The 27,105-nt window shown below is 35.5% G+C and overlaps 1 protein-coding gene across 1 annotated transcript in view; it reads right to left on the bottom strand.

The window, feature by feature from the left end:
- GNA12 (G protein subunit alpha 12) overlaps positions 1-27,105 on the bottom strand; it is a 132,902-nt gene that overhangs the window by 68,481 nt on the left and 37,316 nt on the right. Inside the window, exon 2 of the mRNA XM_043988671.1 lies at positions 11,773-11,988. Within this exon, the coding sequence (XP_043844606.1) occupies positions 11,773-11,988 (216 nt within the window). The remainder of the gene's footprint in view (positions 1-11,772; positions 11,989-27,105) is intronic.

Below are 27,105 nucleotides of genomic sequence, written 5' to 3'. Positions count from 1 at the left end.
CAACTTCTATTTCTACAACCTTACAGAACACTATGGGTATGGGTATGGGTATGGGTATGGGTATGGGTATGGGTATGGGTATGGGTATGGGTATGGGTATGGTTGTGGCCGAGTCCAAATGGGATCTTCTACTACTATCACTGATGCAAAGAATAGATTATATGGAAACTTGGGCAGACTTGTTGAACTTCATATCTAGATACTGCCCTTTCCCCAATTCTATCTATATTCTTGGATTAATCTAACATAGCTGGGAATAACACTAAACTTTGTGTGGGCTCATTTCCCTCTCTATTTCTTTTGCTTTTCTGGTGCGGTGATACTGTTTGTAACCTTCTCCTCCTCTTTGTTTTGTAAATGAACTTGAACTCCGGACTGGGGCTTGCTGCCACACATTATTACCACCGACAAACTAAGTAAATATTTGTTGGCTTGGACTTTGGGGGTCTTTTGGTCTCCTTTCTGATGTGACTTTTACCACCATTAATCTCATTTTTAAATGGTGATAATCAGAATGAATGGCTTTATTTATTTCCCATTTTCTGAGGCAACTGCTTGTTTGAATAGGTTGGGTTTGAAGTATTTTTACTGCATGAAGTGTCTGCTCATTTTTCTAATTTGTTCCTACTACTAACCTTCAATCTAAACAACTGATCTGAGGACAAAGAAGAAGTCAAGGTAATCAACTGTTTCCTATCTGTTAAGTAAGGCATAATCAATTGTATTTTGTGAAATTAGTCAATTCAACATCTTATCTTCCTGAAAAAAGTATAAATGATATACAGGCTTTTATGTAATCTATAACTGAGGTGCTAAACACACATAGCCCATGTGGCCACAACACCTTTTGAGTTGGCCCCAAATGAAATCTGGAAATATTTAACAAAATAAACAAAATAAAAGATAGATAATGTAAATATATCGTTTTCTAAGTCAGTATGTGCTCATAGAGATCTTTATGTGCATGTTAGTGGACGCCCTTTTTATTCGAGTTTCGTCTCTTAATCCATATCTTTCAGTGTCTTTCCCTGTGTCCACCTTCTCACTGAAACCACTGATCATCAAAGCATATATATGGGCTTGGTTTGGATGATTTCGTCAAGCTTTTAGTAGAATTTCTATACTTCATCTTCTGTAATAGATGGTGCCACATAAGCTACAATTACCTTGTTTACACTTGTCATGAATACTTTTACAAAGAATCTTGCTAATATTTGTCATAGTTACTTCTATAGAAAAAAAAATCCTCTAGAAAGGCACAGGACAATCTTTTCTGTGATGGTTTGCTTTAAGGGCAAAAGCACTTCACTTTTCCCTCCAAACTTTTTTTTCTTCTTTTACAGCAGATGGGTTCCCCCTCCCCTTCTGGAGATTTAAAGGATAAATACCATGCATGCTTATTGAAAGGAGGGGGGAAAGTCAACACTATAGGTAGGAGGGAACTAAATTTTCTCCAAGATGTAATCCAAGAATAACAAATAATTTAGCTTCCTGTTTCCCAATTCTCATGCCACTTTGCTCAGTTGGGGATCAAGACCCCCAAGAAATATTATAACTTGTATGGGTCCTATGTCTTTCCCAATTTCACCCATATGTGTCTTGGTAGGGTAGAAAAAAAGTTGAACACACAATGACCACAGCATAAATGAAATCAACATTAAGACATCAGAATTCAGACTAAAATCAAAGAACAATTTTAGTTCTAGAGAACTAGTGATACATACTTCTCTCAAAAAAACTATTAGGCATAGAATGCTACATACACTTTCAGATATAGTTGTTATGATTTTGCTTAATCATTTTTCTTCATTACAAGGGATGGGTCTATGGAAAGTTACTGGGAAGTGACAGTAGTATTTAAAAAACACCCTAAAAATCTCAAAAGTTTTAAAAAAGTTTCATTTTAATCTATTTTTTCTTTATACTATGAACACTTACAGATTATCCCACTGTGAGGTTTCTTGTAACAAAATAAAACAATTAAGTAGAACTAATAATACAGTGACCTCATCTTAAAGTGCAAGCAACATTCCACATCTGTAGCACTCCCAGCTCTATTTTAATTGTTTTTAATTACAGAAATCTATTTTCTCTCCCTCCTACTTCTTATCCCATTGAAAAAGAGAAAAGAAAAACAAATTCCATATAATAAATATGCAAAGTCAAGTAAAACAAATTCCCTTACTGGGCGCGCGCGCGCGCGCGCGCGCGTGTGTGTGTGTGTGTGTCCCTTGCACTCTAAATCTATCAGCTCCTTGTCAAAATGTGGAGAGCATATCAGCCCTCTGGAATCATGGGTGGTCATTGTATTGATCACAGTTCTTACAGTTGTTTATTTTTAGTGTTGTTACTGTATAAACTGTTCCGGTTCTGCTCATTTCATTCTTCATCAGTTTACAAAAGTCTTAAAATTACTGGGTTTTATATTGATGTTACCGTAGAAATTGTTCTTGTGGTTATACTTACTTCACTCACATTAGTTCATATAGGTATTTCATACAGGTTACTTTGAAATGATCGATTTCCTTATTTGTTGTGGCACAACAGTATTCACATTCATCATATACCAACAACTTAATTCAGCCATTCCTCAATTGATGGTAATAGTTTTAGTTACCACTTTTATGCCACCACAAAGAGAGATACTATAAATATTTTTGCACATATAGGACTTCTTCCGATTTATTTATCTCTTTGGGGTATACACCTAGGAATGAACAGCTGGATCAAGGAACATGCACTATTAAATAACTTTTTGTATATAATTTAAAAACTGCTTTCCAAGATAGTTGTATCCATTCACATGTATACCCAATGTGCCTGGTTTCTGATGGTCTTTCCAACATTTATCATTGTCCCTTTTTGTCATCTTTGCCAATTTGATTGGTATAAGGTAGAATCTCAGAATTCCTTAATGTGCATTTCTCAAATGACTTGTGATTTGGAACATTTTTATGTAGTTATAGATTATTTGAGTTTCTTCCCTTGAGAACTATCTACCTGTTCATATTGGGGAATGCCCTTATTTCTTATAAATATGAATCAGTTCCTTATATATCTTGTAAATAAGATCTTTATCAGAGAAACTTGCTACAAAGGTTTTTTTCCCCAGTTGTTTCTTTTTGTTTTGTTTTGTTTTTGTGGGTCAATGAGGGCTAAGTGACTTGCCCAGGGTCACACAGCTAATAAGTGTCAAGTGTCTGAGGCTGGATTTGAACTCAGGTACTCCTGAATCTAGAGCTGGTGCTTTATCCACTGCGTCACCTAGTTGCCCCCCCCCACGTTGTTTCTTTTTAATCTTAGCCTTATTGGATGAAAAACTTTTTAATTTTATGTAATCAAAGTTATCCATTTATCCTCTGTGATATTCTCTATCCTGTTTGGTCATGAACTTTTCTCTAATTATAGATCTCACAGGTAATTTTTTACATGTTTCTCCAATTTCTTTATGTTGTGATCTTTTATATCAGGGTCAAATATGTATTTGGAGCTTATCTTTGAATGAATTTTGAACTGTTGATCTAATTATAATTTCTTGCATCTTGCTATCCAGTTCTCCCAGTGTTTTGTTTTGTTTTTTAATCAAATAGTGAGTCATTATCACAATAGCTTGGGTCTTTGTGTCTATCAAATATTAGGCTAACAGATAGATACATTTGCTCCTCTCTACTGTGTAACAAATTTGTTTCACTGATTGATCTATTTTTTTAACCAATACCAAACTGCTTTGAGAATTACTGTTTTGTAGTATTGTTTGAGAACTCACACTACCAGGCCTCTTGTTTCTACTTCTTTTTACTATTTCCCTTGAAATTCTTGACCTTTTTTTGCCTCCATGAGAATTTCATTTTTTTTCTAGTTCTGGGAAGTAATATTTATGTATTGGTATGACATTGAATAAATAAATTAATTTTGTTAGTATTGTCATTTAAATTATATTTATTAATCCTATCCATGAACAATTACTATTTTTTCAATTATTTATTTAAAAGGAAACACTAGATCAAGAGTCAGAAGGGAGGCAGCATGATTTGCATTCAGAATATCAGAATACATGGATTCAAACCCTAGCTGCACCACTTATTTTATATATATGACTGGAAGCTAGTTACAACCACTCTACGCTTCTCTTTCTTTAAATGTAAAATGAAGGAGTTAGACAAGAAGACCTCAAAGATTCTTTCCATCTAAATCTATGATCTTATAATTTGGGTGCCAATCCTAATTCTGCCAAAAACTAGATGGGGGGCTTTGAACAAATCACTTTACCTCCTTGGATCTGTTTTTTCATGTTACATGGACTACAGATTGCATTAGTTTTACACTTCTATTAATTTATGAAAAAGGGGCTTTGCTCTAAGCACCAGCCTAGGAAAGAGAAGTAAGGTAAAGCAACAAAATGATTTCCATTATATCAGGAATACAGGTATATGTATATACACAATATATATACACATAAAACATGCAAAAACATGCACACATTCATACATATGTAGGTATGTACACATGTATGTATAAATACACATGTGCGTACGTCATTATTCGCTTATTGGAAACCATTCTTCAAAGCAAAAATGAGAAGTTTCACCAATTTTGACCAGCTGTTGCTTTAGAAATAGCCTACAGAAAGAAATCCCTAACCAGTCAATCTATCCAGAGTTTTCAAAACTTTATCTGATAAGCTAATTGCAACCACCAACCACCATGCCTCACAGCTTCCCCAGGATGCCCTTTATGCTATTTGCTGGATTCACTGTGGTAGGGGAATACACAGTCCACAGTAGTGTTCTTTTCCTTTCTCAGAGACTTTAATGTCAAGTACCCTTTCCACCAGTGCTATCATACTCAAATAGAAACAGGAGCCACTAAATCATACATAAAGATCCCTGTAGGCCACACAATAACTTAGAAAAACACATATTAACATTATATATGTTCTATTTTATTTTTATTTATTTTGTTAAATATTTTCTAATTATATTTTAATCTAGTTTGGACTGCCCTTGTGAGTATTGTAGGCCACATTTGACACCTCAGCTCTACACAAAGGAGTAAGGAAAATGAAAAGGAGTTTCTCCTTAAGACAAAGTCTAAATCATAAAAGTAAAGCAGTTAGAGAAATATTAGAATAAAATTCAGTTATAATTTTCACAGTAATTCTATTTCCAGAAACCTAGATAATATTTCATGTACAATGTATACGATATACTTTAATATATCTACTGGACAGAGAAGATTAGAAGAAAAAGGTTCCAAGGGGGTTTCAATGTTTATTTACTGCAGGTAACAGTTTGGTTCTTATCAGTAGACCGTGATAGTTTGCTAGTAAAAGAACTATTGGAAAAGTTACCAATTATATGGTAAGAAATGAAATCAATGGCTGGTGGTACTTTACCATAAAACTTTCCCACCAACATAAATGATGCTTTGTCTTCTGTTTCCTGAGATTTCACTTTTATCCACTGGCCTGAAAAGTTGAATCCATCCCTCCATAATTTTTAATCAGTCTGTAGGCTGATGAATGAGTAGAAAAACTGGCAAAGAATTAGGTCCTGTATGATAGGGATATTATGTATAAAAAAGGCCAGAGCAAAGTAATAAATTAGATCAGTGAAAGCAGAAACATCATACTTAACTACTAAAAATCAGTGAAGTTTAGGGCCACAGTTAAAGATATTCACATGTACAGGAAAACTCAAACTCATCCTCATCCTGATGATGCTAATGACCAGTACCATAGATTTATAGAGCCCTTTAAAGGGTTAGAAAAACAATGCTGCCTAGTACTGTTCATTTTGTCTTACATGACACTCAAATATATCAAGTCACTGCAGCTACAAGCATCTTTATCCTTCACAGAACCCAACCTGCTTCAAATATTTTGGAAGTTTAATATGAAAAACTAAGGAAAAGGGTTTTTTTTCAAATCAGGAAAAAATAACATCAGCAGAAATATAAGTAAATTTCCAAATGAATATTAACTTGGAATAAGTGATTAGCTTGTTCTTTACAAAGAAAAATAGTGGTAATTACCACAAAGCATTAATTGATATTTGTTTCAGGAAATCAGAAAAGAAGTTTGGGAAACAGTTCTGCTACAGTGTGGCACATTCCTTCCTAAACATCACCCCATAATGCAAAATCACACGGTAAAAACCACAGAGCTTTTGGCAAAAATGGGGCCAAGGGTCCAACACTCAAAAACTTTACCAGTGACACATAGAAAAATATATAGGAACCCAATTAAAAGTTTTACACATGTTAAATGGTTAGATGTGCATAAAGATTACAATGAGTAGTGATGACTCTGCAATCTCAGGCTGCTGCTCAGTCTGTGCCTGGGTTCCCATAGGGCAAGGCCTCCAGGCCGGAGAGAGGCCATGGAGGGGAGCAGGGAGGAGAAAGGAGGAAAGAGAGGTTGAACAGCTATAGTTCCTACTGCACCAGAAGATAGGGTCAATATGGCAATTTACCTTGAAAAAAGACCAGAAGTATGTACGCTTATACAAGTAGGCACTGGAAAGGCTGCAGTCTGTGAGTTGTGTCGTGTTGCAGTTTTCTGCATTCTCACTGATTCTCAAGAAGGAAATTGCTTACAAAGCGAAATTTACATTATACTTATTGTTTTCTAATATATTAATCTTGTTGGAATAAAAATCAGTTTTCAAAGGAAGCATCATAGTAAAATTAACTGTACTTTGATCCTAGAGCTTTGCAAAAACAGCATTCCATGCCTGAGTAAACCATGTTACTACAACCCCTAAAACTTTAAGAGAAGTGGGGGAAAGAATATGGACAATACTGGCAACTTTTATAAGACATGGCAGTTTTACTACTCTGGTATAAAGCTTAACAGTGGTACAAACAACAACAATGATAATAACTAAGGATAAAAACATTATCTATTGAGTTATTCTGTAATTGTAACGCTTCTTTTATAGCTAACATATGACAAATTCACATGGTAGTTTTCCTTAACACTTCATACAGCCTGATAAAATCACTGGCTGTCTAATGAAGAAGTATATAGAAATAGCATTGAAGAAAACAAAAAGATAGGAAAAGAAGCTATATTAGGTTACATATACACAGAAGAAGTCTATGCTATATGTAACATGTTTGAAGACTTTGAATGATTGATTCTCAAGATATCTGAAAAAGAGATTATCAAACACTCAGGAAAAACTGATGTTCTAACAAAAAAAAAGATGAATATGAATATATTGTTGGCTGTTTTAGTTAATAACAACATTAATAACATTTTAAAACATTTATGCCTATTTCCCAATCTCTGCAAAATCTTGATTGTATGAGAAAGGAAGAGGCTGTTTTTTATAAACAATAGTCACTGTAGTATTGGAAGCATACAATTAGTTGAAAGATACAGAGAATGTAAAATCCCACTGTGTTTACTGTTTGCCTATAAAAAAGCATTTGAGGGGACAGCTAGGTGGCGCAGTGGGACCTGGATTTAGGAGGACCTGAGTTCAAATCCAGCCTCAGACACTTGACACTTATTAGCTGTGTGACCCTGGGCAAGTCACTTAACCCTCATTGCCCTGCCCCCCCCCCCCCCCCCGCATTTGATTTGATAGGTATAAATACTACTCTAATAGCTCTCTTCTAACAAAATATCTCCCATACATTTGTCAAAATCACAGCAGTCCTTAATAAATGTAATGAAAACAACTTTGTTCACCAACCCTTTGATAATTAATACTATCAAGTGAAGCAAAAACCAGGAAAACAAGTCTGCCAAGGGCATTTGCCACTGTCATGGCAATGTCCAGTGCAGAGTTCAAATGGAAGAGGGATTACCTAGAGATAATGAAAACTTTCAAGTTTTACTGTTTGCAAATCATACTGTGCTAATTTCATTGAGCACCACAACACTGCACAATGTCCCTAAATTAGATCTACAATCACATAAAATAAAGATAAAACATTCAGAGATTCTATCTCAATTTTATGAAAAGGAAAAGGGAAGGAAAAGGGACAGTGCCTTAGAAAAAAAATATTTTCCTGTCTTCTCAAGAGCTTTACTACAATTCATATGCACATGGTATTAATGAAGTTCAGGCTCTATACTCACATAGACCACATTCCATGGCTACAAACTGCATTTCTTATCCCTAATCAATGACCTTGCAAATGAATGCCATTGGACATTAAAGTGACTAAGAGAAAGAGTAAGTGGTTGGTTAAATGCTAATTTCCATTAGTGGGAAAGGAACCAATAGTTATTTTCCTTTAAAATATTAGTATTGGGGCAGCTAGGTGGCACAGTGGATAGAACACCGGCCCTGGAGTCAGGAGTACCTGAGTTCAAATCCGGCCTCAGACACTTAACACTTACTAGCTGTGTGACCCTGGGCAAGTCACTTAACCCCAATTGCCTCACTAAAAATAAATAAATAAATAAATATTAGTATTAAGACTATGGGGGGCAGCTAGGTGGTGCAGAGGATAAAGCACTGGCCCTAGATTCAGGAGTACCTGAGTTCAAATCCGGCCTCGGACACTTGACACTTACTAGCTGTGTGACCCTGGGCAAGTCACTTAACCCCCATTGCCCCACAAAAAAAAAAAAAAGACTAATATGGTAATGTTTTACATAATCATAAAAGCATAACCCATGTCTGATTGCTTGCCACCTCAGGGATGGGGGAGGGAAGGGAGGGAAGGAGGGATAAAAACTGGTACTCAAAACCATTAATAAAAATGTTTATTACTTTAAAAAATAAAATAAAATTTAAAAGTGGAAAAAAATAAAATGAAATAAAAACAGTTCCTAGTGTTGAATGAGAGTTCTGCATTTAATTTTATTATTTTCATCACTTTTTGTTTAATTCCTTTTTAATTTGATGATTTTCACTTTTAAAATTTTCTTTATTTTGTTAATGAAAACGTTTAGGTATATTTTTTCCTTAAAAATTGCCTTATTTTGGGGTGGCTAGGTGGCGCAGTGGATAAAGCACCAGGCCTGGATTCGGGAGTACCTGAGTTCAAATCCGACCTCAGACACTTGACATTTACTAGCTGTGTGACCCTGGGCAAGTCACTTAACCCCCAATGCCCCACAAAAAAAAAATTTCCTTGTTTTACCCAGAAAGACTTATATGAGGTGATGTAAAGTGAAATGTACTGTACACAAAGTAAAAGCAATACTGGAAGATGATCAGTTGTGAATGACTTAGCTATTTTCAGCAATATAATGATCTAAGACAACTCTAAAGGACTTATGAAAAATGCAATCCATCTCCAGAGAAAGAACTGATGGTATCTGAGTACAGATTGAAGCACAATTTTTTTTAGTTCCTTTATTTGAAGTTTTTTTTTTTGTCTGTTTTCTTTCACAACCTGACTAATATGGAAATGTTTTACATGACTACACATGTATAGCTTATATTGAATTGTTTGTGTTCTTAGGGGGGGGAAGGAGGGAGAGAATTTGGAACAAAAAGTCTTAAAAAGCGACATTAAAAATTGTTTTTTACATGTAATTTGGGGAAAAAATAAAAACAAAAAAAAGTCTTGAACCATTAAAAAAGTTGCCTTGTTTTACATCCCACAAATTTTCATATGTTGTTTCATAGTTGAATTCTATGAAATGAAATTATTTATTGCTTTTATTTGTTCTTTGACACAGTAATTCTTTAGTTATTTCACCTGTAATTTTTAGTTCTTCAGTGAAAATCTGCAACATAATTTTCTTTGTAATGTGATCATTAAGACATGTTTATTATAAAAAATATTAGTATTAATCATACAAAAGCCTTCCAGTTTTAGAAAAAAGCCTAAAAATTTTCAGTTGATATAGTTGATAGAATATATTCAATGTCAAAAGTCAGTTCAAAAGAAACCAAATGGCAAACAGAATGAACACCCAACAGTTTTTATTTTTAGGTTTGTCACTTAAGGATATCAGTCTATTTCAAACTTGCTGATTTCAAAAGGAAAACAAATAATCCAAAGGAAATAATTTGCACGTGAACATATTAATGGGACCAATATACAAAAAAGATTTGTCAGTATGAATATAGCAATGGAGACAACTATAAACTTGAAGGGTATATTAACCAATCACATTTTATCAACAGGCTCTGTTGTACCCTTAATTGTTTGATAACTTTATCTTATTTCCTGGACAAATAGATTTTTTTAGGTTGTAAGCATTAAATAATACTATAAATGCACATATATATCACTGTACACACAATACTACATATGTATACATATATACACATCTATAATATACATATATATTATATGTAGGTGTGTATATATTATATACAATATAATATATGAAAGTGCTTTGAAAACTATAAAATACCATACAAATGTAAGGTTCCATATACCTATGCCAATAAACACAGAGCTCAGACTTCTCAACTGAATCAGTTATAAACAAATGTGAACAAGACCTAAGCATCTCTATTGAATCAATCAAAGGCATTTAAAAATAGGTCTCTGATCAATTGAAAGGAGTAAAGATCTTTGGATTAAACAAAATGATGCCACAAAAGAAGTTTTTTGGTATTGGCTGAAGAAATTCAGTTATAGCATCTGATTTTACATAAAACAACAAACCAGTTTGGAACCAAGGCAATTCCTGTGGTGATAGAAGATAGAGCAGATCTAACCAAGCCCCTGAGAACTCTTCTGAGTGGAAGGAGGCACCAAAGAACCTAGGGCTTTCTCCCTTGATGAGTGAAGGCCCTTGTGGACTTGTGAAAAGTGAGGGGCCACAGGAGTTGGGCTTTTCCCATCAGTATCCTAGCAGTGGCCCTGAACGTCATTCTAGGAACAGTGTTTGCATAAGGAAACGCTGAGGAAAGGTAGCTTCGGGGCTCTACAAGAAGCTCAGCACAAAAGGGACACCACACCCAAGGGGTAACTTCATGAATACCCCAAAAGGGGAGAAAAAGGACTTTCAGCAAACAAGAGCTGTGAGTTACCCCTTTGCCACAAGAGCTAGATAAGCTTGAGCCCACTTTCCCTGGAACTCTTCACATCCTGGTGGGAGTGTGTGTCAGACTTTTAGGGGGCATGTTTTATACCTAATGTTTTCACTATCTAGGCCATCTTGGTAAATACCTTTTATAAAAGCTAATTAAGTGTAGTTAATTGATATCAGCTGATAGACATAGTGGGAGCTTGTAAACTCCTCAAACTCCCCTAGATCCCAAAAGGGAGATATCAAAGACTTGCTCTGGAGACTCAGCCTACCAGTGCAAATGGGAGTGTGAGAGAGTAGCAACGAAACATGTACTGTACATCAGTATTATTGTCATTATGACTACTCATTTTACTCTTTTTTTCTCATGTAGATTTCCCAGTACATCCAACTGTTCCTCCTTCATACAGTTGAAACAGTGAGATCCACAGCACTGGTACACCTTGCTTGGGTTAAGGAAATAGATAGGGACTGGACCTGTGATTTCAGTAGTACAGAAAACTCCAAGATGAGGAAACTCCCTCTATCAATGTAGGCTAGTAGTCCTTGCAACTTACAGTCTTGGAGAGTTCCCTAAGTCACCGAGACATTAAATGATTTGCCCAGGATCACACAGCCAGTATGTGTCAAAGTTAGGATATGAACCCAGATCTTCCTAGCCTGAAGGTCAGTTCTCTAACCATTATGCGCAACACTACCCCTTTATACTGAACAAACATTAAGATCAGTCTTGTAGAAAGTAATGCTGAAGTTTCAAAGAAAATGATAAGTCTATTTTCCAGTCATAATCTCTATTACAGGATGGGTTTACTTACCAATTGAAATTCACTCCTGCGGCTATAGGCTTCCTTGATGCCAGAATCCCTCCAAAGAGCAGTCAGAGCAGGTACATATAGTTGGAAAGTGGCAGGTTCAACAGGCATCCCAGCTTTATTTTCAAAGGCCATTAAGAACATCCCATGCTTCTCATTCTCTGAATACTGCCAAGGAATACCAAGCTTGTCTCGAGCATCAACTAGAACCCTTGAGCCCTATGAAACATAAGACATTGTAATAAATAGCATGAAAACTGTTAAGGAATTTGAATGATAAAAATTAAAAATGTATTTCACAAGCTATGACACTCAGCATTCACAATAACTAATAATAATTTAGATTTCTGATGTCTGTATTCCTAGGAACTCAATTTGTAACATCATTATTACTAAATAACAAAATGTATGTGTATATATAAATGATGCTTCATGATGTCTTAATTATCACTTATTTAAAAGATTTTTAAAAGATCTTGATTGAAGGAAGAGAGGGGAAAAGCATATTTTAAAGGCAAAATTAAACTGAATTTCCTACAATTTATTAAAAGTTTTTAGGGGCAGATAGATGGCGCAGTGGATAGAGCACCGGCCCTGGATTCAGGAGTACCTGAGTTCAAATCCGGCCTCAGACACTTGCTAGCTGTGTGACCCTGGGCAAGTCACTTGACCCCAATTGCCCCGCAAAAAAAAAAAAAAAGGAAAAAAAAAGTTTTATTTTGACACTTAATAGCTGTGTGATGCTGGGCAAATCACTTAACCCTCATTGCCCCACAAAAAAGTTTTTATAACTAGCTTTTCTAACTAGCTAAGTATATAACTTGCAACCTGATGAATAATTGATTTTTATATTTGATTTTTCAATTAACAAACATTTAGATTCTTCCTCCCATTCCCACCCTCCCCTCTGTAATCTAAAATAAAATAAAAAAAAAAACAACCCTTGTAACAAATATGCACAGTCAAAAAAAACCCCAATTTCCATACTGGACATAATATCAAAACAATATATATCACTGTCTATTTAGTTCATCATTTCTCTGTCAGGGATGGACAGCACAGATCATCATCAGTTCTCTGGAATTACTGTTGGTCACTGTAAGTAGTAAGAGTTCTAACACTCTCAAAGTTATTTGTTTTTACAATGTAGTTGTTATCATATAAATTGATATCCTGCTTCTGCTCAATTCATTGGGCATTAGTTCATACAGGCTTCCCAGGTTTCTCTGAATTCATATCCATCTTATCTTAAAGCACAGTAGTATTCCTTTATATTCATATAACATAACTGTTTAGCCATCCTCAAGTGATGACTCCTTATTTTCCAGTTCTTTGAAACTACAAAACAACTTGCTATAAATATTTTTGCACATATGGGTCCCTTTTCCTCTATCTTTGATCTCTTTGGGATATAAGCCTAGTAATGTTATTTCTAGGTCAAAGGGTATGCACTGTCTAGTGAATTAGGGGGCATAGTTCCAAACTGTTTTCCAGAATGGCTGGACCAATTCATAGCTCCACCAACAGTCAACATGCCTGATTTCCCAAGGACCCTCTAACATTTGTCATTTTTGCTTATCTGAAGGGTGTGAGGTAGAACCTCAAAACTGCTTCATTTTGCATTTTTCTAATTACTAGTGATTCAAAGTATTTTTTATCACATAGCTGTTTATAGCTTCATTTGAGAACTATTTGTTCATATCCCTTAACTATTTATCAGTTGGGAATGTCTCTTATTATTATACATTTTAAACCATTCTTTACATACCTTAGAAGTGAAACTTGATGTAAATGTTTTCCAGTTAATTATTTCCCTTCTAATTTTAGCTACATGGATTTTGTTTGAGCAAAACTTTTTCAATTTTATGTAAACAAATTTTTTCATTCTATCATCTATGATCCATTCTCTCCCTTGTTTGTTCATGAACTATTCCCTTATCTATAGATCTGAAAGGATATTTCTTCCTTATTCCTCTAATTTGCTTATGAAGTAACCCTTTATATAGTCTTGTGTTCATCTGAAGCTAATCTTGGCATATGGTATAAAATATTAGGCTACGTTAAACCTAACTCCTGCCAAATTGCCTTCCAATTTTCAGAGCAGTTTTTCTCAAGTTATGAGTCCTTACTCTGAAATCTTTGGGTTTACCAAATAGTTCTAGGTTTCTTTGTTTCTGTATATTGTGTACCTAATTTCTCCTATTAATCAATTTATTTTAACAGAATTGTTTCTTCAACAGAGACTAGATGGGAATTCCTTCACTGCAAAAGTAGAGACTATAAATATAGAATATTGTGTATATTACATATACTGTCAAATACAATTATCTTTAGTTTTGTTAAAATAAATTTTCCCCTTTTTAAATCTTTGTTGCAAGGGATTGCTCTATGGATATGAAAAGGTTGAGGTATTTATTTAGAAATAATCTGATGCAAAAACATAAGATAATAATAATGATAGGTACATTTTTTTAAAAATGGGAGGAGAGGGGGCAGCTAAGGGGCACAGTGGATAGATAACCAGCCCTGGAGTCAGGAGTACCTGAGTTCAAATCTGGCCTCAGACACTTGACACTTACTAGCTGTGTGACCCTGGGCAAGTCACTTAACCCCAATTGCCTCACTAAAAAAAAAAAAAATGGGAGGAGAGGGGGGACAGCTAGGTGGTGCAGTGGATAAAGCACTGGCCCTGGATTCAAAATAACCTGAGTTCAAATCTGGCCTCAGACACTTGACACTAGCTATGTGACCCTGGGCAAGTCACTTAACCCGCACTGCCCCACCAAAAAAAAAAAAAAAAGGAGGAAAAATGTACATACACTGAATAGGAAAAATATCACTATATGGCACAACAAAGTAGAGTCGGTATTGCTGAAATGGTAGGCAGGAGTTTATGATCTGGATTGAGTGTCCTTCCCATATGGGATGGCATTTAAATAATGCCTCAGAACGTGTTGGTAGAACACAGTGCTTCCAGAGGGAACTTTTTCTAAATCAGAAAGAACACTCATTACTTGGCAAAAGATTTTAGTTCTTTTTCCTAAGACAATTTAGATCAGTCTATTCTAGTTTCAGCCTATTTTTTTCTCCCAAATTTCACATTATGTACCTTCCTATACTCCATGTTCACATTATTTCTCTCATCCCTGTGAATGAGCATAAGCCTGGCATGGGTACTTTGGGTCCTTACTTTCCTGCAAAGTATGTTCATACTACCTGCAGCAATGTTCTTCAAGATTCTAGATCACAGAAATAGTTTTTTGTTCTTGCATCCCCAGAGCCGTGCAAATTGTAGGTGCTTAATAAATGTTCACTGAACTGAATTAAAAATAGGCTTCTTTATGGAATGTCACAGACTCCACGTAAATATGCTGGTCAAATGAAATTATTTTTTAAAGTTTGTGGGTTGGTTTTTTTGTTGTTGTTGTTTTGTTTTGGTTTTTTGTGAGGCAATTGGGGTTAAGTGTCTTGTCCAGGGTCACACAGCTAGTAAATGTTAAGTGTCTGAGGCTGGATTTGAACTCAGGTCCTCCTGAATCCAGGGCCAGTGCTCTATCCACTGCGCCACCTAGCTGCCCCTTAAAAGTTTGTTTTAACTGGGCACTGGCTATGTGCAAGGTCCTGTATAAGATACACTGAGGAATCCTCTCATGCAGTGGCTGATCTCAAAGAAGTCAACAATCTAGTTAGTATAAACAGATAACATAATCTGATTTGTACTGTTAGGTGAGTGCCAAATAACTGCTATACCTAGGGAGTTGAAGTGGTCAGCAAAGGTAGCACTATTGTCAAACAAATAAATAGATAAACAAATTGAAAACAAAATATATTTTACACACACACATAAATTTATGATCAAAACACCTGGATTGGCTCAGCTCTACCACTTCGCAGGATCATAGATCTGTCAAATTCAGAGGCCAACTAGTCCATTTTACAGATGAGGAAACTGAAGCAAGTCATTTGATTGCTAGATCTTGGTTTCCTCATATGATAAACTATGGCTTTTGGACTAGATGATCACTAAGATAATTTATAGCTCATTTTAAACCATTATTATTCTGAAGTAAAGCTTGAGTTGGGGGTCTAAAAAATGGATAGACTTCAAGTAAGCATAAACAACAGTCAAATGTTCAGAAATTACGACCTGTAATTTAAATAGATCCTTACTTTGCTGCTTTGCCTCTCAGTCTCAGCCTCATTACTCGATTTCTCCCTGTCACCTCACCCCAAAAGGGAGAACATACAGAAGAAAACATGACAGGTGTAGAATCAGGTGTTTACAATGAAGTTCTTTTATTAAGTGCTTCAACCTTTAATATGGTAAAAGAAAAATATCTGATGCCCAAGGCCTCTCTTTTCATGAGGTCTTTGTATACAAAAACAAGTTCTTCTTTATAAGGAATATAATAACTTCATTTCCAAATTAAAATTGTGCCTTTAAGAGCTTAATGTTTTCCATACCAAGGAAGAGAAGCAGACCAAGAAACCTGAACATTCATTTACCCAAACTGTAGTTTTCACCACTGCGTAAACTAAACTTTCCCTAATGATTAGGGTGAACATAGGCTTGGTTTGAAAGCAGCTAGATGGTCTGGCCAAAAAATAGTCTGTGTCCCCATTGTATAATTCCACCAAAGCAAGCTGGAGTCAGTCCAAATTAACTTCCCTCCCAAACAGGAAGAGGAGACTTCTGATTTCTCTTTTAAAAATCAAGTCAAAAGGGGTAGCTGTTGCCAAACTTTGTCTTAAAGGAGTTAATTAATATGGGCAGAAGAACATTTTTTAACTCTAAGAAAGAAAAGAACCCTACATCGCCCCAAATCCACTGAATTATTTTAGAAAGCCACTCCTCTCCGCTACTAAGTCTATCTTCAACTTTGAGGCTTGAGATTCAGGGAAGTTATCTACTTTGGGGCATACACTTAAAATTGGAGTAGTTTTCTTCAGAGATACTGAATGTAAACTAGAAGCTCTACAGAAGAGAGACTTTTGTTTGGCACCATTGTACCTATCATTCAGTTACTCAATTGTGTACATTTGCCAAAGCTAATGTTAATATATTAGCTGTTATTACTCTGCAATTACATGGGAATGACAAAAGATAAAGTTTTAATTTTTTTTTTATTTAAAGGCATAAGGAAGCTAGGAAACAGACCTGAGAAATAACTTTTACTTCTTCCTAATAATTTTTTAAAAATCAACTTTCTAAAAACAAAAGCCAAACTCCTAAAAAAACTACACATTTGAGTCCAATCAAACATGAAAAAAGTCTCAATTTTCCTTCACTCTTAAATGACCTTATAATGAAGGAGTCTTTTTATTTTAGCATTTTGAAGCATTATAATTTCTTAAAGCAACCAGATATTTCATCCAGTTACTCAAATGTAAACAGTTAAACAGTCTCAAGAGTCCAATTACCTCATCTTAATACAATGTAATACTCTAAACTATTTAAAGAGCTTATTTTCAACTTAGAAGCTTACAATTTAAACCTCTTGTCAAAGAATATAGTCCATGTCTATTTGGATTTTTTTCATTTAATTGGACAGTGAGGAAAAGAGTGAATCATTTCTCTCATTTCAAAATGTATTTTTCTAGTTTAGCCCTTAATCTTTTAAATCCACATTAGCAAGATTTTTAAGGTTTAAGTTTTTATTAAATTAGACAGGAATGTGTGTATTTGGAATCCTAAATTCTTTAAAATGAACTAGGGCAGATTTACTCTGGCCAATATTTAGATTTAAGAGAAATCAACAAAAATGTAAACAGGATACAATTCTTTAAATCAATGAAATAAAACAAGCACAGATAGCTCTCAAATTTTCTCCAAAAAACTCAAGTTAAAATGTTGTTTTCTGAGGCAGGGATAAATCAAAGAAGCAAAGAGGCAAGTCAACAGTCAAAACTCTTAGTAGCTTTTGTTGGGGGTGTGTGTGTGTGAGGGAATTGGGGTTAAGTGACTTGCCCAGGGTCACACAGCTAGTGTTAAGTGTCTGAGGCTGGATTTGAACTCGGGTCCTCCTGAATCCAGGGCTGGAGCTCTATCCATTGCGCCATGTAGTTGTCCCTTCTTAGTAGCTTTAAAGTAAAAAGTTGGATAGTTTCTCCCCTGCCTAGTTTTTTAAATGCATGATTCAAATAGAAAAGGGCAGCTTAACATAAAAACACTATGTAGGAAAGTCAACTATACAACATAAGCAATCCATCGATGTTTATCAATCATATACTATGTACAGAGAATCTTGTGAGGTGACTGAGAGGAATAAATAAAGTATGATATATAAGGTGGGAAAGTGTAGTTGAAGAAATAGGATATACGTACAAAAAACATAGTGTCTTGTCCTGGGGGGGAAAGCACTAGATAAAGATATCACAAAACCTACATTCTATGTCTTTACTTGCTAATTATGTCTCAAGTACTAATTAGCTGTGTGATCTTGGCTAAAGTATATCCTTTGGGAACTAGACCCCAAAAGTCACTAAATGGTACATATAATTAACCCAGCAACAAGATCTATACCCTAAAGAAATCTAACAACCAGGGTAAAAACCCATATGTACAAAAAATATGACAGCTCTCTTTTTAGTGGAAAAGAACTGGAAACTAAGGAAGTGCCCATCAAATGAGGGCTAAACAAATCATGGCATATAAGTGTAAAAATATTATTGTAATAATATCTTCCACCCATTGAGAAGGTAAGGAAAATAGAAGCCATTAACAAAAAATTGCAGTCATACAAAACGCATTTCTGCATTAGCATTTCTGCATGTTAAAAGGGGGGCATGTTTCATCATGAATACTTTGAAGTTGTGGGTCATTGTGCTGATCAGAGACACTAAGTTTTTCAAAGCTGATTATCTATAGAAAGCTGTTACTATAGAAATTGTTCTCCTGGTTCTGGTCACTTCACTTTGTATCAGTTCTTATAAGTCTTCCTAGGTCTTTTGGAAACCACCCCCTTTATCATTTCTCACAGCACAATGTGTATTCATATATCATGGCTTATTCAACTGCTCTGTTTCCATTTCTGTAGCAAAAAAAAAGAAAAAAGAAAAAAGTTGTTGATCTGGGCTTTTATTATTTTTTTATTTTAATAAACATTTTTATTTAAAGTTTTGAGTTGCAAATTCTATGCTTCCTTCCCTCCCTCCCCTTCCCCTTCCCTGATTAACTGGGCTTTTAAAGAAACATCCTGTATTTAGAGTTGGAAAGGGATTTAAAGATCATCTAAACCAATGCTATAATTTTACAAATGAAGAACTGGAGGCATCCAGAGGTGAAGTGACTTGCTTCTGGCAGGTAAGTGGCAGAGCAAAGAGAAAGATAAGTCCAGGTAGAGAAAAAAAAAAAGCTCAGAGAAAATGTGCATGTGGCTCAGGGAAAATAAATGCTCTAAACACAGAGCTCTCATAAGAAACTAGGTAAATCCATTGTAACCAGATAGTGGAGGAGCCTGGGATTCACAGACTGTAGCGATACTTTATTCTAGAGTCATGATTGAATCACCAAAGGCTTTGGAGCAGAAAAGTAACACAATCAAGTCCAGGACTTTATAAAGATACACCTTTGTGAAAGAATGGAAAAAGGAAACACTGGAGAGCAGGGAGACCAGCTGAAAAACAAATATAACAGTATAGGCATGAGGTAATAAGAGTAGCAACAGGAATCAAAAGTTATAAAAGACATTAGAAAAGAATAATTTTCAAGTATGGACAACCAACAAAGGAGAGGAAGAGGGCAAACATAACTGAGAAGGATAACGTAGGGTGATAATGATAATAAGGGAGGACATGAAAAACTGAGTTTTTGGTACATTAAGTAACAGCTGGACAAGTAGAAATGTCTAGCTAAGAATTAGAAATTTGGACTGGAACTTAGAATTGATAAAAGAGACAAATTATGGTTTCCTGCATTACAGAGAAAGTGTTCAAGGAAACTTGAGAATGTAAAGAATAGTTCAAATTTCCTCTTCTACATATCTAACTTAGGATATATATATACTGCTTGCATGTAATATTCTGGCCTTCACAAGATGGCTCTGAGTTCTTCACTGCCTTAGACTTCAGCATTCCAAAGTAAGCACATAATGAATGCCATTATTAACTAAACTAATTCTCTTTTCTTTTTCCCATTTTCTAGGCTAGAAATCCTGAGATGTTTATAACTAAATGTTTTTTAAGATCAATAGCATGAATGATAGAAGAGAATATAAAAACTTCCTCAAAGTACATCACAGAGAAAATGTTAAGGAAAACTGAGAATACATGAGCTTCAATGTCACTCTAAGCAATGATGCCTGCAAAAAAAAAAAATTACAGATGAACCATAAAACAGCCTGCTAAACCCTTTCTTCCTCCCCCATTAGTCCAAGACAAACAGAACTGAGGGTGTGACAAAATGAAATGGAGCTGAGGAAGATTTCTGTGCAATCTGTAGAGGTTACAGCCACAGTAGAAAGAAGCTAAGTGAGGGGGTGTGAGAAAGCTGTGAAATCTATGTCCTTTGGGTGCAAAAGCACTGGCTTGAGTTGTAATAGAACACATCCTCTGACTGCCAATTCTATTGTGATTCTTACTTAAGGTCATCTTGGATCACAAGCGGAGGCATGGAAGCTACAGTTACCACCTAAAATGGTATTTTCTACCATCAAACAGCACTTGCTAAGATAAGAGGTTTACATTCACTGAGGAAAGCTGACTTTGTGACTTATCAAAAGATCTTTTTTCCCTTAACATACTCTTTAGAACCAGAATACGATCCTATTCCTGAGTTGTTATCAAATTCTTCTTCCAAACAGATTACAATTATAGTGTAGGTAAACAATTTCAGAAACATAACTGCCATTCTAAGTATTTTGGCAGATATGCCATTTTTGTAACATTGCTGTTTTCAATACCCTGGGGGCAAGGATGCAGTAGTGATAAGAAAGGCAAGCAATAGAGAAGATGGGGACACTTGAGATGGAAGCATTTACTTAAGGAAGAGTTTATTTGTCACCTCTCCCTTATCAAAGATCAAGCTGGTACTCCCTAGGAAACAAAAAGTCAAGAAATTCAGATGCTTTTCTTAGCACTCTTGTGGTGATAAAAGCAGCTGCCTTAGTATCCAGCTACTATGTACAAAGGAGGACAGGAATGAGGTGGCTCTATTCCCAGAAAACCAGACCCCATTTTGAAGAAGTGAGTGAGGTATTGCATATCATTTCCTAAATCCCAATCCTCAGCCCCCATCATAACTACAAATAAGGCTGGCTGGGACTGTTAGGGAATGAAGTCACTTTGGAAAAGTTCATTCATAACTACAAAAGGGGAGGACGGAAGAAGTAACCTGTAATACCATGAGTAAAGCCAGATCCCAAGGATTGAGAGAAATCTTTATAATGCTTTTTACAGACTAACCTCCACAGAGGTGACAGTTACGTTAGTGTCTGATTGGTATTAGATAAGGGCCATCCAAGGTCAGTCTTATGAACATGAAGCTATCTATACAGTGTGTGATTTAGAAGAGTAAGCAAGGTCCTCTGTCCAATAACATCTATAATCTATATTTGTAATCTCAAATTAGATATGAATTCATTTAGATATTCAAAGTTTTTCTACCCTCACAAATAATTCAATACCTCAAGAGATGTATGATTGTCACTGATAATGATTATTCTCTCCTCCATAGGTAAAAGCTGCAATCCAGTCCAGGCTTTCCAGACTGATTTTTTTTGTCCATGTTCTTACAAATAACTTCAATAGCTGATTCATTTAATATGCTAGAGGAGGCTCTCTTCAGAGTCTTTTTATATTTGGAGGTTAATAGTGCCACACAAGGGCTATCCATTTGTCATTCCTTATTTTTGCCACATTTCTAGCCCATCTCCTTTTGTAGATAATGCGTTTCTTTGATGGCATCCCCAATATCACACTTCTGGTACATAGGTCATTGTTAGAAATATGCAGGAACCATAAAATGGCAGAAATGAAAAAAAAAAGAGGAAAATAGTCAATCTTATAAGTGCTCTGGAAAGACAAGCTCATTAATTCACTGTTGTATTGCTGCAAATTGGTCCAGCCATTCTAGAAAGCAAATTGGAATTATACTTTAAAAAGTGACTAAATGTCCATACCCCTTGATCCAGCGATCTCAGAGATCTCACTTGCAGAGACCCCAGGCACATCGTTCAAAGATGTTAAAACCAAAAGGAAATGTCCCATTTAGATAAAAATATTTGTAGTATTACCTAGTAGCCATTCTTTGTATCTCTAGGACTTAGTACTGCTTGATACATAGTAAGCACTTAAATGCTAGCTTGACCAACCAAGAACTGAAATCAAGGGAGAGATCCATCTGTTGGGAAATGGTTAAACAAATATGTGGATGTGAATGTAATGGAATATATTACTATGTCATAATATGACAAAAGGAACACATTCAGAGAAAACTCAATATTTGTATGAACTGATAAAATGAAGGAAGCAGAACCAAGAGAACTACAAAAGTATGGGGGATGACATGTGAGTGAAGGAACAGAGAGAGGGTATCTTGAAAGGAGAGGTGGAACTAGGCAAAAGACAAACTTTGCCTATGTCCAGACACAGAAATAGACTATCTGACACCACAGAAACTAACTTAATGGAAGCATCCTTCACAGCATCACCCACTTACAATTGCTATAATGGAGATACTTATTTTCAATCAATGAAAATTCAACTTCTTTCTTGCCTGCCCCACCTTCATCTTAATTTGTGAATACAAATTCTTCCATATTCTACTCAGAGAGATATTCCTTTTAACAAAGAATAAAGAAAAAAACCAGTTCTGAAAAGTTAACCAACACACGAAGAGAGCCCAAGAGCCCTTAGCCCTTCACATCTCTAAAGAGAAGAGGGTAACACATTTTCTTAATTCTCCTGGGTAAAGCCTGGATAATATAATAAATAGTATTTGGTTTCATTTAAAAATTTCTTCCAATCTTACAAAAGTGAATGTTGAAAACTATCTTTACATGTAATATGAAAAACATAACGATCTGGTAAAATTTTTTTAAAAAGAGAAAATACAGGGCAAAAAAAAATTCTTCCAATTTACACTATTGTAGTTATTTCATATATTTTTCCTAGTTCCTTGTGCTTTATTCTCCATCTACTCTTCCAAGTCTTCCAAGGCTTCTTTGAATTCTTCATATTTATTGTCTCTTATAGCACAGTGATATTCCATTACATTCATGTACCAAAATTTATTTAGGTGTGTTGCAATCAAGAGATATCTACTTTTTTTCCTCCTGTTCTTTGATAACACAAAAAGTGCTGCCATCAATATTTTTGTTATATATGGGACCTTTCTTTGTAACTTTGACATCCTTGGGGATATGCTTAGGAATGGGCTCTCTTCAGTCATGGGATAGGGTCACCTTTTTTAAAGCAATCTAGATATATTTTTCTGTTTAAGTGACATGTATCACCTTAGTTTTATGTTTTAGTACTATCTTTCTAAAGCTGATTTTATTTACAATTATTTTATAGTTGCCACACTGATTTTCTGTACTCATTTCCAGCTATTTAATATCAAATCAAATTTTTATTTTTGGAAATGTTATTCCCCACATATTTTTTAATTTTCCTGCTTTCTATTTGAATTAAATTTTGAGGAAATCTTTAATTTTCCCTCTAGGCTTAGCTGTATTTAACAGATATGACAACCATTAAAACATATGTTTCTTTTAATGCTATTACTCCATTTCAATAGCATTCCAATAATTAGAGTGAAGATTTGTATTGGATTATATCAGAAAAGCTAGTTCTAAGCAATAACCCGCACTTCCGTCCCCTCTACCCCTTAAGCCCTTGCAGCCTTCAGACTATTTGACAAAAGGAAAAATCAAAGAAAATCATGCCCCTCATGCAATAACCCAGATAGCTGAGTTCAAGGGAAGCCATATGCCTCACAAAAGATGAACAGTGAAGCAAGTTATCAAAACACTGAGTTGGTAGAGAGATAATATGTAGGGCAATGTTTGGGAGAAGGGAAGCAGCCACAGCCATGAGGCTGGGTCCAGAGATTCATCAGTTGACATTTATCCTTCCTTGTTATAGTGAGAAAGAAAACCAATTAACAGGTAAGCCTAGATGCTGGTGATCTGACCTAGTCATCTATCACAGATGCCACAGAAAATTATCTTTGAGATAACTTTGAGCTCTTTATTAGGAATATTTGCAGGACCATGAGAAACAAGGACTCCATTGCCCAAAGTGTTAGGAATCTTCGTTCTCCTGTCTGCTTGTTTGAATCAGTGTTGTTCCCATGGAAACCACTCATTTGGGTCTAGGCCCAGCAGCAAAGCATTGTTTTGTTGTTTCCTGGAAGAGCAAGGGGCTGGGACCCTATTAGTTCATGTTTCTTTCTGGCTAGCTAGAAGGGAAATGGGGAACTGGTGACAGTGAGATGGATCAAGAAGGGATTTCAATACTGATAACTGGACAAACTAAGCTGGTTTTCTCCGTGTATTGAAGAGTCAAGCTCTGAGACATCATATATCATGACCTTGTCTGTATAAGTTTCCAGAGAAGTAAGAAATCTTATACTTTCAGCTTCCTGCTTGACAAAGTGAGATTAACAGAACCTTTACTGTGTATGTCATTTACATTTTTAAACAAACAAAATAAACCAAAACCTCCAATGCATCAAAAATAATTTTTTCTTCAAAATATCAGGATTCTTAGTTGGTTGCTACTACACTGACTTCTCTCTGGTAATTTTACATTATACAAGTAAAATCAATTTTTAAAACGATGGAACCAAATACCCTGCAATAAAAGTTTCTTCACTATCCATTTCATTTCCATTTTCTTTCATCGACTTAAATACATTTAAAACTTTTGTTTGAATGGCTGCTCCAAGAGGATTCCAATTTTTATTATAAACTTCAATCCATACAGCTAAAAGACAGTTAATTTTTATCACCATTAAGGCTTCTATTCCTTGTAGCTGTTTGCAAACTACAAAAAGCTAATGTTACTTTGCCTTTTTCTTAAATTTCACCCACATATTTCATAATATTCTGCCTTAGGTTCAGGAATTTTGTTTTCTTTTGTTTTTGCAGGGCAATGAGGGTTAAGTGACTTGCCCGGGGTCACACAGCTAGTAAGTGTCAAGTGTCTGAGGCCACATTTGAACTCAGGTCCTCCTGAATCCAGGGCAGATGCTTTATTCACTGCACCACCTAGCTGCCCCCTGGTTCAGGCATTTTAACTTTTCTTCCTGTTTTTTACTTTCTATAACCACTATCATGTTGTTCAATTACATCAACTTTCTGTTCTAATGTAATAAAGAACAAACTTCTTTTTTGCACTGGCAGTGCTTCCATCTAAGTATCCTTTCCTTTGTCCATTAAAGAAATTAACCTAACTGTTGGTAATATCGCACTTGGTACAACATATTATAATTCTTCACTATCTCATACATCATAGTTAAATTCTGGCTAGCATTAAATAAAACCTGGTATCATTTTATACTAAGTTAAAATGTGCATTATTCAAACTCCCATCAATCCTGACAAAGCAGAAAGTAATTTTGTATATAAAGGACCGTTTCCTCTTTCTTTGATCTTTTTGGAGGTATAAAAAGAGTAATGGGTTTTGCTGGGCCAAAAGCACAGTTAACTATTTGTACATAATTCCAAAGTGATTTCTAGAATGGCTGGACCAATTCATAAGTGCACCAACAGTGAATCAATGTGCATCTTTTCCCACAATACCTCTAACATGTCACTTTCTATTTTTTGTTAACTTTGCCAATCTAATAGGTGTAGAGTAGAACACCTCAGAGTTATTTTAACTTGTACTTAAGTAATTACCAGTGATTTTAAACATTTATTTAGTTATAGATAGCCAGGATTTCTTCCCTTGATGATTGACTCTTCATATCCTTTGATCATTTATAAATAAGGAATTGATTTATGCCAAAAATCTTACATAATCAAAATAGACTATTTTATCTTGTCATTCTCTCTATCCTTTATTTAGTCATGAACTCTTCCCTATTAATAGAGCCAAACAATTTCTTCCTTGTTTCTTTAATTTATTTACGATGGATATTTTATCTTTTTGTGGATATTTTTAATTTTTTATCTTTTTATGATGGTCATGTATACATTTGGAGCTTTATCTCACCTAATTTCATCTAGATTGCTATCCAGTTTTCATAGTAATTTTGGTCAAGTAGCAAGTCTCTGGGTTTCTAATTTAGTTTTCTCCTATGGGTGTACATCAAAGCTTTTACCTAGACCATATTCTCTCTACATATAGTTTTTTGGTGAACTCATCAGCTTCTATGGGGTTAATTATGACATTCACGTGGACAACCTCCCAGTACTTGTGTACCTAACCCTAGAATCTCTCACTTCAGACTAGATGTTCTGACTTCCAGCCAATGTGGCTGCCTGATCAAAGAATACCCAGATCCCACATACCTGCACTCCACACAAACCTTTGAAAAAACACCAGACAAAATAATGATCAAGAAAATCCAATGAGAAAGTACAGTAAGTGACTTCTTACACTCTGAACTGAATAAAGAAGTCAGCCAGAAACAATAGGAAATGAGGTCACTTGCAAAAAGCAGTGGCAGCAGAGGCAAACAAGCCAGCAGACTCACAATTTGGCCAGAGACAGGCCAGAGATAATGTGCAGCCTGCAGGGCTCTGTATCCAGAAGCAACAAGAGCAAAGGCCTTCATCCAGTTCCCCAGAAAGGCTCAAGGAGGTCAGAAGCTACAGAGCAGGGGAAGCACCAGCTGACAATGAACCAATATGGTACAGCAGCTCAAAACAGGACAGGTCCTTATACTGATAGGGGTATAGGCCTCACCTTGACCACAATAGGTAGAAGCTTCCTTCCATTGGTGCACAGGTGTTGAGCCTAAGGGCCCTGTCTGTTCCTAGTCCTGCTCTTTTTCTGACAGATAACCTTTCCCCTATTTTATTGAGGAGACTGAGACCACCCAACCTGAGTCCCCTAATATCTCCTTCTTCATATTTCAAAACTTCTCACCATCTCTCTCCTTTTTACTCCAATCTCAGAGGTAATAGATTACCTCTCCAGTTGTCCTGAGATATATATGTATATGTGTATGTACATATATACATACACATATACATACATATCAGAGGATACACACACACACATCTTTCCACTGGACCCAGATGGCTCTGGAAGAGAGAGGTTGGTGACCTTGCACAGCCGTCTCTCACTTAAATCCAATTCACTGCAAGTAATAAAATCACCTCCCAATGTCATGGTCCTTTTCCAGAGTAAAGGACAAATAACAACATTATAAATTGTGAGTGG

The sequence above is a fragment of the Dromiciops gliroides genome, chromosome 1 (assembly GCF_019393635.1).
Source record: "Dromiciops gliroides isolate mDroGli1 chromosome 1, mDroGli1.pri, whole genome shotgun sequence".
Classification (NCBI taxonomy): Eukaryota; Metazoa; Chordata; class Mammalia; order Microbiotheria; family Microbiotheriidae; genus Dromiciops; species Dromiciops gliroides.
Note: the sequence above shows the minus strand (reverse complement) of the source record. Positions and strands in the feature narration are given on the sequence as shown.